The 16,891-nt window shown below is 43.5% G+C and overlaps 1 protein-coding gene across 12 annotated transcripts in view; it reads left to right on the forward strand.

The window, feature by feature from the left end:
- KCNH1 (potassium voltage-gated channel subfamily H member 1) overlaps window positions 1-16,891 on the forward strand; it is a 430,930-nt gene that overhangs the window by 96,951 nt on the left and 317,088 nt on the right. For all 12 annotated transcript variants that reach the window (XM_055583062.1, XM_055583061.1, XM_055583050.1 and 9 more), the window contains exon 6: window positions 4,397-4,789. In XM_055583062.1, coding sequence (XP_055439037.1) covers window positions 4,397-4,789 — 393 coding nt within the window. The remainder of the gene's footprint in view (window positions 1-4,396; window positions 4,790-16,891) is intronic.

Below are 16,891 nucleotides of genomic sequence, written 5' to 3' on the forward strand. Positions count from 1 at the left end.
GTTGAGTTCTTCTGTATCCTTGCTTACTTTCTGTCTAGTTTTTCTATCAGAGATTGAAAAAGAGGTGTGTGGGTTTGTCTGTTTCATCTTTCAATCAGTTTTTGCTTCACATATGCTTGGAACGTTTTTGTTTAGTGCACACGCATTAGGATTTCTATATCTTGTTGGAGAATTTACCTTTTATCATCATGTGGTGTGCCTTTCTGTGTCTGTTGTTTACATTGGGTAATTTCTATTGTTTTGTCTTTAAATTCACTGATTCTTTCCTCTGTCCCCTCCATTCTGCTGTTGATCCCATCCATTGAATTTTGAAAATTAGTTGTCATAGTTTTTGGTATTAAAATTTCTATTTGGTTTATGTATTCTCCTTTTCGTTGAGACTTTCTGTTTCTTTGCTGTTTCTTTTCTATTTATTTTTATTTCTGAGACTCTGTTTTTTCATTTGTTTAAGTGTGTCTGTAATTGCCCATTCAAGCATTTTTTTTTTTATGATGGATGTTTGAAAATCTTTGTCAGATATTTCTGACATCTTTGTCATCTTGACTCTTGGCATCAATTGATTTTCTGTTTTTCAATCAGTTTGGTGTTTTCTTGATTCTTGGTATAGTGACTGATTTTTTGTTGAAATGGCCATTTTGAATATTATATTGTGAGACTCTGGATCTTACTTAAACCTTTGGTTTTAGGTGGCTACTTTTGACACAGATACAGATAGAGGAAGGAGTAGGCATCCCCTCATTTCTACCAGGTTGGGGTGGAAGTCTGAGTTTCCAACTCAGCCTGCACTGACGCTTGTTAGGCTCCTTGTTAGCACAAGAGTAAGAGCTGCCTGCTAAACTCACGTTGAGCCCTCTCTGCATTGTAGTGGTGGTGGGCCTCACTGCTGCTGGGGAAGTGAGAGGAAGTCCGTGCTCCCTGCGGGGCCTTCTCTGGTAATACTCAAGTAGGAACGAAGTGGAGGCTGCATGCTTCACTACAGGCTCAAGAAGGGGGAAATCTCGGCTTCCTAGTAGCCCTTGCTGGCCTAGATGGGAGTGGGGACACAGGTTTTCTATTGTGTTTTGACAGGTAGAGCTATTATCATCTAAAGTTTTCTGTCTGTTGAGGCCCCCTTCCCAGTTTTTCTGCTAGAGAGACTGGGCTTTTATTGGGACTCTTTTTGTCTACACCCACTTATATTTCCATGTTGCTGCCTTCTTCAACTCCAAGTCTAGGAATTTATGAGGCAGAAAATAAAGCCAGAGAATTCACCACTGTTATTCCTAGCCAGTTTGCTTTCCTTTCTCCATCATTCAGAATAGTTTAATGTTTGTTTAATGTAATGTTTTTTGTTTTTTTTAATGTCTAGAACTTTTCGAGGTACTTAGAGTAAGGAATCAGGCTTTCCAGATGGCTCAGTGGTAAAGAATCCGCCTCCCAATTCAGGAGATGCAGGGAACGCGGGTTGGGTCCCTGGGTCAGGATGATCCTCTGGAGTAGGAAATGGCAACCTGCTCCAGTATTCTTGCCTGGAGAATTCCATGGACAGAGGAGCCTGATGGGCTACAGCTGATAGGATTGCAAAGGGTCAGACAAGACTGAGTGACTGACCATGCTGCTCAGAGTGAGGAATAGGGAAAAGTATGTCTACTCCATATTTCTGAAAGCAGAAGGCTCATTCAGTTTGCCTTTACTTGTTTTATTCTAACAGGCCAATCACTTTTCCTACCTGAGCTCTCAGGTCCAAGTATCCTTAATCAAACTTGTGTAAGTTGCTTTCCATGGGGAAGGAAAGTTAAAATCCCAAAGAGCTCTGTGCATTGGTTGGACGGGTAGAAACAGTTTTCATACCCCAACTACACACTGGGCCCTCTGTGAATTTATAGCTTTCTTTTTCTCACCTTTAAGGCTTGGGGCCAACCAGAGGAGGACCAGAGATATTCAGATTATTTCACATTCATTAAGGGATCTTTTGAGCTTCCCTGGTAGCTCAGCTCTGTAAAGAATCCACCTGCAATAGGTCGGGATTCCTGGGTCAGAAAGATCCCCTGGAGAAGAAATAGGCTACCCACTCCAGTATTCCAGGGCTTCCCTGATGGCTCAGATGGTAAAGAATCTGCCTACAATGTGGAAGACCTGGGTTCGATCCCTAGGTTGGGAAGATCCCCTGGAGGAGGACATGGCAATCCACTCCAGTATTCTTACCTGGAGAATCCCCATGGATAGAGGAGCCTGGTGGGCTACAGTCCATGGGGTCACAGAGAGTCAGACACGACGGAGTGACTAAGCACAGCACAGCACAAGGGATCTTTATCCTCTAGAGGTACAAAGACTCCCCATGACACAAGGGTAAGTTTCACCTAGATGTTTCTAAGAACCACATAAGTGCCACAGAGGAGCAGCTGGGGGACATGTATGGTGGGTCCCTTCCAACTTGGCCTGGCTTCTAAAAGCAGAGCTTCTTGCCTTTGATTATTGAGGGTGAGAACCATGCTCAATATTTTCTTGGAGCCAGGCTTCTCTATACTTCATTGTTTACTGAATCTGATTCCTTAAAAGCCTGTTATTTAGGGAAATATAATCTTGCTGTGGAGCAGCACATGTTTTTAATCCAGCTAGATCTCATTTGGGATCCTGGTCCCATCTTTTGCTAGCTGTATGACCAGCTCAGTCATTCACTTAAAAATCGCCCTTACTGCCCACTGGGCCAGTCACTGTGCTGTGTTTGGGAATAAAGTAGTGAGTACCCTTCTCCCTTTTCTTTACTTTCCAGCCAATAGCAAGTCCAGTTGGTTTTACTTCAAAAATATATCCAAAATTGGATTACTTTTCTCCATCACCCTATCTTTTCCCCAGACTATAATAGTAAATTCTCTGATTCTCTTCTTCCCTCTAATCCTCTGCCTCAATTTATTCTTTCATAAACATGCATCTGATTATTACTTTCTTACTCAGGACCCTCCAGTTACACTGAGACATACTGAGAATAAAATCCAGCACCTTCCCGTGGCCCTCTAGGGCCTGCGTGGTCTGGTTTCTGCTTTCCCGTCGAGTTGGCTAGCATCCCTTTCCCTCTCGTTTAGTATGCGTTAGTCATACCAGACTTTCTTCCTTTCCTTAAAATATCTCACTTGTCCTACCCTGAGGCCATTACACCAGTTATCTTCTCTATCTTGGATACTTTTCATTCAAAGTTCGAATGACTGGTGTCTTGCTTTCCTTCAGGTTTTAGTCCAAACGCTCTCTTTGCCCTAGTCCTCAAGCCACATTCGATCAAAACATTGTGTGTCCCGCAGCCTCTTATTTTTTGAAAGTAAAATTTCATTGTACACAGTTTTATTGGAATACAGTCACAATCATTTGATTAAAATTTGTCAATAGAGAAATTTAATGATACTTTAAATATTTTTTTACAAGGACTCAGATTTATTTTCTAGGTATTTTGTATATGTTGTCTAATTTATACCTGACAGCAACCTGTGATGAAGCTATTGTTACCATCATTATTATAAAACACTTATTCTTTATTAGCCACTATTTTAAGCTCTGTGGGTATCCCTACTGGCTCAGTGGTTAAGAATCCTCCGGCAATGCAGGAGACGAGCTTTCGATCCCTGGATCAGGAATATCCCCTGGAGAAGGAAATGGCAACTCAATTCAGTATTCTTGCCTGGAGAATCCCCTGGACAGAGGAGCCTGGTGGGCTACAGACCATGGGGTTGCAAAAGAGTTGGACACGGCTTAGCAATTAAACAAAAATAACAGCAGCAATTTTAAGCTCTATGCATATATTAACATATTTAATCATTGCAGCAACCCTATGAGGTAGGTACTATTGTTGTCCACATTTTCTTTTTTTTAAATTAATTTTTATTGGTGTATAGTTGATTTACAATGTTGTGTTAATTTCTTCTGTACAGCAAAGTGATTCAGTTATATGTAAACATATATCCACTCTCTTTATCTCTTCTTACAATTTGATATTGTCTTGATTTGTCTACTAGACTGACCTCTCCAAGAACAAGAATCATGCTGTTTCCTTCATTGCTATTTGCCCAGTGTCTAGAACAATTCTGGTCACAAAGTAATCAATATTTGTTGAGTAAAGTTGCTTAATTCTCTTGTGTCCCAGTCTCTCTCTTGTGACATGGAATAATAACTAGCTAATCAAACAAGGTTGTATTTAGAATTGTGAGGTAATCAATGTATGTGAGGTACTTAATATATTTATTGTTTCATTATGATCATTTATATTACAGTGCTCACTCTATTCTCCCATAGTCCTCCAGTTCCTGTTTTTGTACCTCCTGATCCATCTGGAATGTCATGAGTGTTTGTCCATGACAGAGGCTGACTGGTCTGATGCTTGCAATGAAATCCTCACTTAGTTCTCTCTTGGCTGTATTTTTCCTCACAGGTTCTGCAGCTGGGCTCAGACATCCTTCCCCAGTATAAGCAAGAGGCGCCAAAGACTCCCCCGCACATCATCTTACATTACTGCGTTTTTAAGACCACGTGGGATTGGATCATCCTGATCTTAACCTTCTACACAGCCATCCTGGTTCCTTACAACGTCTCCTTTAAAACCAGGCAGAACAACGTGGCCTGGTTGGTTGTGGATAGCATCGTGGATGTCATTTTTTTGGTGGACATTGTGCTGAATTTTCACACCACTTTTGTTGGACCCGCTGGGGAGGTGATTTCTGACCCCAAACTCATTCGCATGAACTACCTGAAGACGTGGTTTGTGATTGACCTTCTGTCCTGTTTGCCCTATGACGTCATCAACGCTTTTGAGAACGTGGATGAGGTTAGTGCCTTTATGGGTGATCCAGGGAAGATTGGTTTTGCTGATCAGATTCCACCACCCCTGGAGGGGAGAGAGAGTCAGGTACATCCCTCAAATCTCAGACCTTGTTGTCATGTCTTTAAGTTAATTGTGGATGCTCAACAGAAGAGTACTTGAATGGGTGGGAATTAGTATGATTGGTGTCTGAAACAGAGGGAGCATGATGCTTGGTCAGTATCCCTGCCTGCTGCTCTTGTCCTTTGGAGGTGTGGAGAACCCTGCATGTCAGTGGATGGGTGTGGAGGAGACCAGAGGCTTCTCTCTCACTCCATGTGGAGTGCAAGCTGCTGGCTTGGGAGGTGGGGCTGCGGAAGCAGGCATGCATTGCCACCGCACTGGTGACTCTTACACTTGGTATGCGATCGCTGAATGCCTGTCTACTGATTATTCTCATCATGGGGACTTTTCTGTTTTCTGCTGCTGACCTTTGGCTGTTTCAAAACTAATTAACTCTTGAAATCAGAGATGCTACTCTCCCCTAAGATTGCTTGCCTTTATTTTTCCTTTTTATCTGGTAAATGTTGGGAAACAATGAGTTGATTCTTCTCTAAAATGAATTTTGCAGGTGACCAATGGCATTCAATTGTCCATGCTGTCCCTTACCTAAATTTGCTGAGGTAGTCAGGCTGTGGTTAAGCCTGACTCTTGTGGTTAAGTCAGGCAAGAGGAGAGTGTTACTGGACTACACTGCTTTGGGTTGTTATGGGAGGAATTAAAAGAAGATAAATGCTCTGAAACAGGCTAAAATCAGGACATGCTTAAAGAGTCAGTGAATGGGTGCTGGGACATGTTGCAGCAGGAAGGGGCCACTCAGCTGGCTAAAGTGATTTTCTCCATTAAAGCAACGGTGTCACATCATGGCAAAGGAAAATGTCAGATTCTTATCTAGTTTGTTCTGTGAGAATTGATATATTTTTTCCCTGCCCTTCAGTTGACACTTTAGGTGGCAGTACGCCTGGTGAGTAAGCCTTCAGCCTCAGATAGCAGTGGCCCTCACTGCCTCAGATTGCGGAGGGTCCCCGAGGTCTCAGTGTGGCTGTGCTGTGGTCTGGATGGGTCCTCAGGAAGTCATTGGGAGGCTGACGTGAGGCAAGATACGCTCTCAGGGCTAAAGGGCTAGTAGGACTCAGCCTTGACATAGTGGGAAGGGACTGCCAGTTCCCTGCCAGGATAACGGGGCCTGCCAGCGACCCCACGTCTTGCTGGTGGCATACCTTCACCTTCACATCAGTACCAGCAGTGGGCGAGGATTCCAGCCCCTGCCTGAGCATCCGGCTTCCTACTGTTTGCTCTCCAGTGAAGGGGAACTGGTGTTCAGATGCTCCAGACTCAGAACAGTCCCTGTTTTCATCTGTGTGGTGTCTTTTAATAGACTTTAAAATCCTGAGAAATAATGCTTTGTGTGGATTTTGTAGGGGGATTAAATGAGTTGAGGCTGATCATTTAGAAGAGTGAAATCATCCCTAAAGTGAATGTTGGGATTCTTAACTGTGAATTTTAGCACACGTTGGGAGTGCTTTTTTTCTCTGTGAGTACATTTCTAACAAATTTTATGTTAGTTAGCGAGGAAAATATGATCATTTTGGCTTAGATGGTTTAACTGATTATTTCAACCTAAAAGAGCTTCTTATGCACATATGGGAAATGAGTTTTAACTTTAAAAATACTGGTTGAGTTTTAAAAATAAACCATTTGCTATTTACAGCAATGGCATTGAAATTTTGCAGATAAATAGAACAGTTCTTTGGCTTCTGTAGTCTCTTACTAAACACTGGCAGAGCTGTAAACACGTGTGTAAACGTGTCAGGATTACCTCGTTGGTTAGCAGAGCATAGAGCTTCTTCCCATGTACTGTGTATGTTGGGTTAGCAGAGCACAGAGCTTCTCCCCATGCACTGTGTATGTTGGGTTAGAATTCCTTTGCCATTAATTGTGAGTACCCTTGACATGTTTTCTGGTATCCAGATTCGTGAAATCTATTGTAGATAGGGAAATTATAATTTCTCTGTGATCAGTCCCTCAGTCCTGTCTGACTCTTTGCAACCCCATGGACTGTAGACCTCTAGGCTTCTCGGTTCATGGGATCTTCTAGGCAAGAATACTGGAGCTGGTTGCAATTTCCTACTCCAGGGGATCTTCCTGACCCAGGGATCGAACCCACATCTCTTGTGGCTCCTGCACTGGCAGGTGAATTCTTTACCAATGAGCCACCTGGGAAGCCGTAATTTCTTTATAGCTTTTTATTAATAGTTGGCAAAGGGTTTTAGCATTAAAGTTCTTACAACTGTGTCTTGATCATGGATAATAATATGAACATTAAGAGATTATAGTTATGATTTGCTTCTGTAAAGACTTGACTTTATATTTGATAACTCCTTTCAGAGCTTTGGCTCACACCTGAAATAAAACCTTTCTGTAATAAATAGTTATGGTAGAGTCGGGGAAACACAAGAATACTGAAGATTTGGCTGCTGGCCCTCTTAGTCTCCCCTATAAGGACAGCTGGGAACCTTGTGCACATCATTTAGCCTTTCTGGATTCCACTTTTCCAGCTGCAGCTAGGGGATGATACCCCCTCAACTGCCTGAATGCGTGGCAGTTGGGCTGTGGATTTGAGTTCCCTGTCAGTTGCAAAACCTGGTGAGTTCAGAATCCCTGGTGTTAGTCTCACCTCCAGACTGACTGTAAAAATGAGAGACTCAGCACTGACTTCCTATCTTTGGTGGAAGTTGGAGGAAGGTAGGGTGGGAAGAGGATATTTAGCAGGTTACTCAGACCGTAAAGTGTCTGCCTGCAATGTGGGAGACCTGGGTTTGATCCCTGGGTCAGGAAGATCCCCTGGAGAAGGAAATGGCAACCTACTCCAGTACTCTTGCCTGGAAAATTCTATGGACGGAGGAGCCTGGTGGACTACAGTCCATGGGGTCGCCAAGAGTCGGACACAACTGAGCAACATCCCTTTCTTTTCATGATAAGTAGACCTACTGGAGGTCAGAGCCCAGTAGAACTGTCATATGGTTTAACCTTAACTCACAAACAGAACAGAGAAGAATCACAAGGGGACTCATTATTACTGTGATCATATGATTTGCTGCACCATCTTGAATGAGTCATATTCCCTGGGTCTGTTCCGTGACAGTTTTGGTAAAATAGGGAGAAAACACAGAAGGATATTATTGAGTCAGAACTGACCGAGAAGTTCCTGATGTGTGTGGTTCACCCTTGGCTTGGTTGTTGTGATGGGGAGGCTGGGTATTGGGTACCGAGAGATGGGAAGCTGCAGTTTCCCTGAGGCAGGTGGGTTGGTGATGAGATGGGCAGTTTAAGATGCTCACCAAGTGATAGCACCATTTTCCAGGCACAGGCCTTTGTGTTAAAAGGCACCATTAAATCAGTGGGCACGAAGGGCTGCTGGCGCTCGGGTTGGAGAGGCCATGAAGGTTACCCCACCTGTTGAACCTGGGTTCAGTTCAGTTCAGTTCAGTCCTCTTTGCGACCCCATGAATCTCAGCATGCCAGGCCTCCCTGTCCATCACCAACTCCTGGTGTTCACTCAAACTCTCATGTCCATCAAGTTGGTGATGCCATCCAGCCATCTCATCCTCTGTTGTCCCCTTCTCCTCCTGCCCCCAATCCCTCCCAGCATCAGGATGAGGTGGCCAAAGTATTGGAGTTTAAGTTTTAGCATCAGTCCTTCCAATGAACACCCAGGACTGATCTCCTTTAGAATGGACTGATTGGATCTCCTTGCAGTCCAAGGGACTCTCAAGAGTCTTCTCCAACACCACAGTTCAAAAGCATCAATTCTTCGGCACTCAGCTTTCTTCATAGTCCAACTCTCACATCCATACATGACCACTGGAAAAACCATAGCCTTGACTAGACGGACCTTTGTTGGAAAAAGTAATGTCTCTGCTTTTGAATATGCTATCTAGGTTGGTCATAACTTTCCTTCCAAGGAGTAAGCGTCTTTTAATTTTATGGCTGCAGTCACCATCTGCCATGATTTTGGAGCCCCCCCAAAATAAAGTCAGCCACTGTTTCCACTGTTTCCCCAATTATTTCCCATGAAGTGATGGGACCGGATGCCATGATCTTAGTTTTCTGAATGTTGAGTTTTAAGCCAACTTTTTCACTCTCCTCTTTCACTTTCATCAAGAGGCTTTTTAGTTCCTCTTCACTTTCTGCCATAAGGGTGGTATCATCTGCATATCTGAGGTTATTGATATTTCTCCCAGCAATCTTGATTCCAGCTTGTGCTTCCTCCAGCCCAGCATTTCTCATGATGTACTCTGCTTGTAAGTTAAGTAAACAGGGTGACAATATACAGCCTTGACATACTCCTTTTCCTATTTGGAACCAGTCTGTTGTTCCATGTCCAGTTCTAACTGTTGCTTCCTGACCTGCATATAGGTTTCTCAAGAGGCAGATCAGGTGGTCTGGTATTCCGTTCTCTTTCAGAATTTTCCACAGTTTATTGTGATCCACACAGTCAAAGGCTTTGGCATAGTCAATAATGCATAAATAGATGTTTTTCTGGAACTCTCTTACATTTTCCATGATCCAGCGGATGTTGGCAATTTGACCTCTGGATCCTCTGCCTTTTCTAAAACCAACTTGAACATCTGGAAGTTGATGGTTCATGTATTGCTGAAGCCTGGCTTGGAGAATTTTGAGCATTACTTTACTAGCGTGTGAGATGAGTGCAACTGTGCGGTAGTTTGAGCATTCTTTGGCATTGCCTTTCTTTGGGATTGGAATGAAAACTGACCTTTTCCAGTCCTGTGGCCACTGCTGAGTTTTCCAAATTTGCTGGCATATTGAGTGCAGCACTTTCACAGCATCATCTTTCAGGATTTGAAATAGCTCAGCTGGAACCTGGGTTAGGTGGGGAAATGGCTTCACTAGAAGAGTTCTGATTAATTCAGTATACATTGTCTTCTTCCCCAGGCTCTGCTGTGGGGTTGCTCATCTAAGACTAGAGAGTGGGGAGAAATAGGGAATTATTGATTCATTTCTCATAAACAGTAATGGAGCAGACCTCTCTCTGGTGTCCTCTTAATTATGCCAATGGAATTGTGTTGCAGTGGAGACCACCAGGGAAGCGGCAGATGGGCAGTGGGGGCTTTGCCATCTGTGTGTGTAGGGGTTCGGGTATAGGTGTGGGTACTGGGGAGAGGGCTCTTAAAGTGAAAGGATTGGGCCTTCCCAAGCCTTGGGTCAAGAAATTAGGTTAAAAAGCCAGCAATTGTGAATTCAGCTGTGTTTGGATGGAGCCCACCTCATGATTTAAGCCAAACAAGCAATCCATTTTGCTCCAGCTTGGTTCACTTATGTAGATGGCCTATGTTTGCGTCATTCTCCAGTCTGTTGGTAATCATCCGTTTTGGAGGCCGTTTGGGAAAATGTTTGTGCATTAGTTAAACTGGTGAGAGGACAGGAGGTCTGGAAATGGAATAAGTGGAAGCTCGGAATGGGTGTGCTAGAGCGAAAGCCCAGTGGGTCTCTTTCAAGCACTTAGTGCAGTGGACCCTGACCTTTTGAGCACCAGGGACTGGTTTCCTGGAAGACACTTTTTCCATGGACCAGTGTTGCAGGGCAGGGGGGCTGGTTTGGGTATGATCCTTATAAGGAGTGAGCAGTCTAGATCCCTCTCATGGACAGGTCACAGAAGGGTTCACGCTTCTACAAGAATCTTAACGCCACTGCTGATCAGACAGGAGTTGGGGTTCAGCGGGTAATGCGAGTGATGGGGAGTGGTTGTAAATACAGGTGAAGCTTCACTGGCTGGCCTGCCGCTGTTCACCTCCTGCTATGTGGCCAGGTTCCTCATTGGCCACTGACTGCTACCTGGTCTGTGGCCTGGGGGTTGGGGACCCTTGACTTAGTGGATTATTGCCCTGGTATGTGTCATGGGTTAAAGATAGAATTATTATTCACAAAACATAAGGAATCCTAATTTTATTGCCAGTGGAGTGCAGAAGTGCAAACAGGTGATGGAGCCAATTGTGCCCCAACCCGGGTTACAATTCTGGTGCCTTGAGGCCTGGGGCCAAGAGCTTCCTTCTGTCCCTGGCCCTGCACCCTCAGACAGAAGCACCACCAGCCAGGGCCGGTCACAGCTGACACTTGCCGAGAGCACGTGGGAGATGTTCACCCAGAGCAGAGGAGGACTGAGGCATGCTGATGGAAAGATAACGGCACTGATAGCGACTTCCCTTCATCTAGAGCATCTACCTTTCCAAAACGCTTTCACACAGATTGCCTTTTTTATTATTGAAATATAGTTGACCTGCCATATTATGTTAGTTTCAGGTGTAGTCCATAGTAGTTTGACATTTGCAAACATTAAAAAATCTTCACTGTGCTAAATCTAGTAACCATCTGTCCTCATACAGAGTTTTTATAATATTATTGACCGTGTTCTTTGTTGTGTAGAGGGTCTTTGTTTCAGCTCTGTGGTGGTAAAGAAACTGCACTTAACTGAGGGGAAGATGACTTGTTGGCTTCCAGCTGTGCAAACTTAGAGAAGTCATTTCATCTCCTTGGACTTCACTTACCTCACCTGTAAGATGGGTCCATTTCAACTTGAACCTTCTGTGGCTCTAGGGAAGATTATCCCTGCTTTGCAGATGAGGGGAAAGGGCCAGGTTGTCCAGAGAGTAAAACTGGACTCTGGTCTCATAACTCCTAGGTCTGTGCTTTTTCCTGCAAGTCATGCTGCCTCATCAGAGATCTAGAGACAGAATGAGCCAAGCAGTGTGTGCTATTCTCAAGTCCTTCTGTGAATCATTCCCAACTTGGCCCCTTCTGCCTGCCCCCACCCCACCTCCAAGGGGTGAGAGGTTCAAGTGGTCAGCCTGGGTGACCCTAAACTGAGATCCCTAGTGCATATGCATAGGGCTGGACAGTGAGCATGGGGTCGGAAGCAACTGTAAAGGGCTGGTTGCCTGTCCTCCTTCTCTCTCCTTGGCGGATGGGCCAAGGTTCTTCTAGGATCACTATTCCTAGCTTTTCTGTGATTTCCTTATCACTGAAGCTGAAATCAAACTCGATCTATGTACACGGATCATCCTGTTGATTTGTAGTTTTCCAGCCTTACCTGTGGTTTCTATTTAGGTAGATGGACACTGGTTCAATTCCCATATAGGTGACACCTCTTTTCCAGCTGAAACCTCAGAGGAAGCTGTTGGCTGAATGTCATGAAATGACTGAGAGTTTTCTATCCTAGACTTTCAGCAATACACTGTGTGGATGTACTATAATTTGTTTATGTATTTCCCTGTGGTTTATCATAGCAATTATTTTTTTATTAATAGACTATTTTTCAGAACAGTTTAGGTTGATAGAAATAGAAAGACTACCTTCACCACCGGCAGATTCCCCGTTATTAACACCTCGCATGCGTGTAGTACACTGGTTACGCCAATGTGTTCAGTCACATTGTTGTGTCTGACTCTTTGGGACCCTATGGATTGTAGCCCACCAGGCTCCTCTGTCCATGGGATTCTCCAGGCAAGAATACTGGAATAGGTTGCCACTTCCTACTCCAGGGGATCTTCCTGACCCAAGGATCAAACCTGCATTTCCTGTGTCTCCTGCATTGCAGGCAGATTCTTTATCTGCCATTGGGAAAGCGCCATTATGGCCAATACGATGCATCGTTATCAGCTGAAGTCCAGAGTTTCCATTAGGGGTCACTCTTTGCAGTGTACATTTTCTGGGTTTTGACAGATGGATAATGACATGTGTCCACCATTGCGTATCATACAGAACCGTTTCACTGCCTAAACATCTCTGTGCTCCACCTGTTCATCCCATCCTTCTCTCTAACTCTTGGCAATCGCTTTCTACTGTCTGTCGTTTTACCTTTTCCACAGTGTCATAATCTTGGGATCATATAATATGTAGCCTTTTCAAGTGGGCTTCTTTCACTTAGAAATAAGTCCTTAAGTTTCCTCCATGTATTTTGGGGACTTCAGATAGCTTATTTCTTTTTATTTCTGAATAATATTCCATTGTATGGATGTACTATAATTTATGTATTTCACAACAACAACAAAATAGCTATTAAAAAACTCCGTTATTGATAGCATTGGTTATTTAGGCCTGATCAGCGCAGGCCTGCTGCTGGGCTTTCCTCCTCCTGTGGATCCCTGGAACATGGAGAGTGTGGAAGAGCTGAGACACTGGCATGCAGACCAGCCCATCTCAGCAGCCTATGGTGTCTCCTGGATAAAAACCGAAAATGTTTAACTCAGGCTATTGTGTCTAATGGGCTTCCCAGGTGGCTCAAGTGGTAAAGAATCTGCCTTCTCAAAGCAGGAGACACAGGAGATGTGGTTTTGCTGCCTGGGTCAGGAAGATCCCTGGAGGAGGAAATGGCAACTCATTCCATTATTCTTGCCTGAAAAATCCCATGGACAGAGGAGCCTGGTGGGTCACAATCTGTGGGATTGCAAAAGAATTGGACACGACTTAACGACTAAACAATAGCAGCAACAAAATTGTGTCTATTAATACAACAGACAAACCCGAAATTGTATGATAGTACCCTCATATTTCATACACTTTTCCTTGGCATTTCATACACTTTTCCTTGGCATCTTTCTATCTATGTGTTTGTGCTGAGTAACCCCCCATTTCATTTATTTTGGCGAAAGGAAGACAAAACCAGACACCTTGTAGTTTCATCTAAGTGTTTTTTTTGTGGCAGGAAGTGCTGTTGTGGGGTGTGTTTCTCTTCTGATGATGGGGACTTGCCGGCAGTGGCCAGTGGCTGGGGTCTGACTTCAGTGACAATATCAGTTACTACTGTTGTCAAGCTGGAATATTGTCATTTCTCCCCTCTTACCTGTGAGGGCAAGTCAGCATAGAACGTTTCCTCTTATTTTAATTAAAAAGATCAGTCTTCTTCCTGACTTGTGCTCACAGTATGTCAAGGATTATGGAGGTTCCGTGGCTGTTGATCAAGTAGAGGCTCCAAACAGAAGGGCAGGCTATAGGTGTTGTATCCTACACAGACAACTGAATCATCCTCACCCCTTGGGGCATGCATGGGGGACCAGGGCAGTGGCTAGGGGGAGCATTTTAAAGGGAACAAGTTAATCCTGGATGGCTTCCTGGAAGCAGTGATTTACTATGAAATTGTGATTCCAGAGCTTTAAATAGCATAAAAACTTAGTGATGCTCTGAGAGCATTGTACATTGGAGCAAAACAGACTCGACAGATGTGCCTGACTCACCTCTGCTCACACATTGTCCTTTCTTCCCACCCCCCCGCCCCCACCTGTCTCTTTTTTGGCCAACCCCAGTTCTACTTTTAATTCTCTACCAACATTTCTTCGAATCTTGTTTAGGGTCCTGTCCTGTGCTTAGTCACCTGGTTGTGTCTGACTCTTTGTGACCCCATGGACTGTATCCCGCCAGGCTCTTCCATCCATGGAGATTTTCCAGGCAAGAATACTGGAGTGGGTTGCCATCCCTCCTCTAGGAGATCTTCCCAACCCAGGGATCAAACTTGGGTCTGCTGTACTATAGGCGGATTCTTTACTGTCTGAGCCACCAGGGAAGCCCAATAAAGGTTATTTGAACACAAGCATTGTGATACCACAACAGTAGATCTGATAACCCAGTAATACTGAGTGGGTAGCCTATCCCTTCTCCAGGGGATCTTCCCAACCCAGGAATTGAACCAGGGTCTCCTGCATTGCAGGCAGATTCTTCACCAGCTGAGCTATCGGGGAAGCCCCTGTTAAGGGTGATCTTTCTTTAAAGAAAACTTACTGACCGAGGTGGTAGGGGACAGGGATACAGCTCTTCAGTCTGCTCCCAGTCTAGTGGGGACCATGGCTGACAAACGCCAGCAGAGGATGTGAGAAGGGTCAGCTCAGGGTGTTGTTTCTTGCTGTTGAGGAGCATGTAGCCTGGAGGAGATGACCGGGGTTAGTCTGGTGAGGAGTAAGGAGGAGAGTCTTGTAAGAGGAGCAATCAGGAGCAGAGGAGTGAGCTGTCAGGGACTAGCAAGGTATTCATTACGTCCAAAGCAGAAAGTCAGCCCTGGGGAAGGGAGGAAGGTTGAGAGCAGGAGCAAGATAGTGACACAGGGTCTTGCCAAGGAGTTTGCATGTTGTCACACAGACAAAAAGAAGCCACCCCGGGTTTCCATTAGGTGTGTGACACGATCTGATTTTGATTTTTGAAAGTGTTCCCAGACAGCAGTGGTGAGAATGAGAGGGAAAGGGTCTCCACTTCCACTCCTCTTGTTCTAATGAACTGGCTGCCGTCAAGCTGTTACCTCCACCATGGCACTGAGCTGTGGTCATAAATCAAGTAACTGTCCAGAGTTTATTTTTAGACTCTGTGATGTTCCACTGGCTTATTTGTCTATTCTTACAGCAGTACTGTAAGAATAGTACAGTCGGACAGTGGTGTCCGACTCTGTGCGACCCCATAGACAGCAGCCCACTAGGCTCCTCTGTCCCTGGGATTCTCCAGGCAAGAACACTGGAGTGGGTTGCCATTTCCTTCTCCAATGCATGAGAGAGAAAAGTCAAAGTGAAGTCGCTCAGTCGTGCCCGACTCTTAGCGACCCCATGGACTGCAGCCCACCAGGCTCCTCCGTCCATGGGATTTTCCAGGCAAGAGTACTGGAGTGGGGTGCCAGTGCGGTACTACACTGTGTTAATTGTGATAGCATAATAGTGATTATTAATCAGTTACTGTCTTTGTTCTTTTTCTTCAAGACTGCCCTGTCAATTCTAGTTTCTTTGTACATGCACTAAAATTTGAGAGTTAACTTGTTAATCTCCACCCCTCCCCCCCAAAAAAAACACCCAAAACCAAAATCTTGCAGGGGTTTTGAATGAGATTATACTGAATACAAAAACCAATTTGGAGAGGATGGAAATCTTAATATTGTGTTTTCTAATTTATGACCATCAACCAGTCATATCTTTGGGTCTTCCTTAAATTTCTCTTACTATCTAGTGGTTTTCAGCATCAGTGTCTTACACATTTCTTAAATTGCTGTTGTTAAACTTATTCCTAGATAGCTGATGTTTTTAGTGCATGTATTGTCAGTAGGATTTAAATTTTTTTGTTTTTAATTGTTTATTGCTGGTATAAACTATTTTATTTACTGACTTTGATGCTTGCTTTGGAAACACATATACTAAAATTGTTTACTGATTTTGCAGCAAAGTTGGCAACTTTGCTTATTAATTTGAATATTTTGTAGGTCCTTCTGTATTTTTATATACACAGTGATGTCTTTGTGAATTTATTTCCAAAATCTATGCCTTTTACTTCTTTTTCTTGAATTAGTACTAGATAGGATCTCTAAGGAAATGAGTGGAAATGGAGATAATGGACAATTTTGTCTTATTGTTAACCATAGGGGGATATGTTCACTATTTTGCCTTCAGTTTTTGTTGACTTTAATTGATTTTAGTTTACAAATACCCAAAACCAAAATCTTGTTAGGTTAAGAAAGGTCTCCTTTTTAGGTTAAGAAAGGTCTCTCATAATCTTGGTTTTATGTGAATTTTCATCATTAAAAAGTATTTAATTTTACCAGATTGCTTTATACATTTATTGAAATAACGTTTTTTTCTCCTTACTTTTGTTAATGTGATGAGTTATGTTGATTGACTTTTGAATGTTAATTAACCCTGCATTCCTGGAGTAACTCCTAACTGGTCATGATATATTGTACTCTTCTATATAATTGTGCATGGTTTTCTATATTACTGTTCAGGTATTTTGTATCTCTGTTCGTGAGAGGTATTGGCCTTTCATTTTTCCCTTGTGATGTCCTTATTAAGGATGCACAGGGAAGTGTACCCTTTGAAACAGTTTATGTCACATTGATATTATTTATTCCTTAAATATTTCATCAATGAAGTTGCCTGGCTCTGAAATTTTCTTTGTGGGAAGATTTAAAATTATGATTTCCATTACTTTAGGAAGTATAGGACTATACAGATGTTTTTTTTTATTTGTGCCAGTTTTACATGGTTGAAGGGTTAGCCTTTTCATCTAGTGTGCCAAATTTATTGGCAA

Source organism: Bubalus kerabau, chromosome 5 (assembly GCF_029407905.1).
Source record: "Bubalus kerabau isolate K-KA32 ecotype Philippines breed swamp buffalo chromosome 5, PCC_UOA_SB_1v2, whole genome shotgun sequence".
Classification (NCBI taxonomy): domain Eukaryota; kingdom Metazoa; phylum Chordata; class Mammalia; order Artiodactyla; family Bovidae; genus Bubalus; species Bubalus kerabau.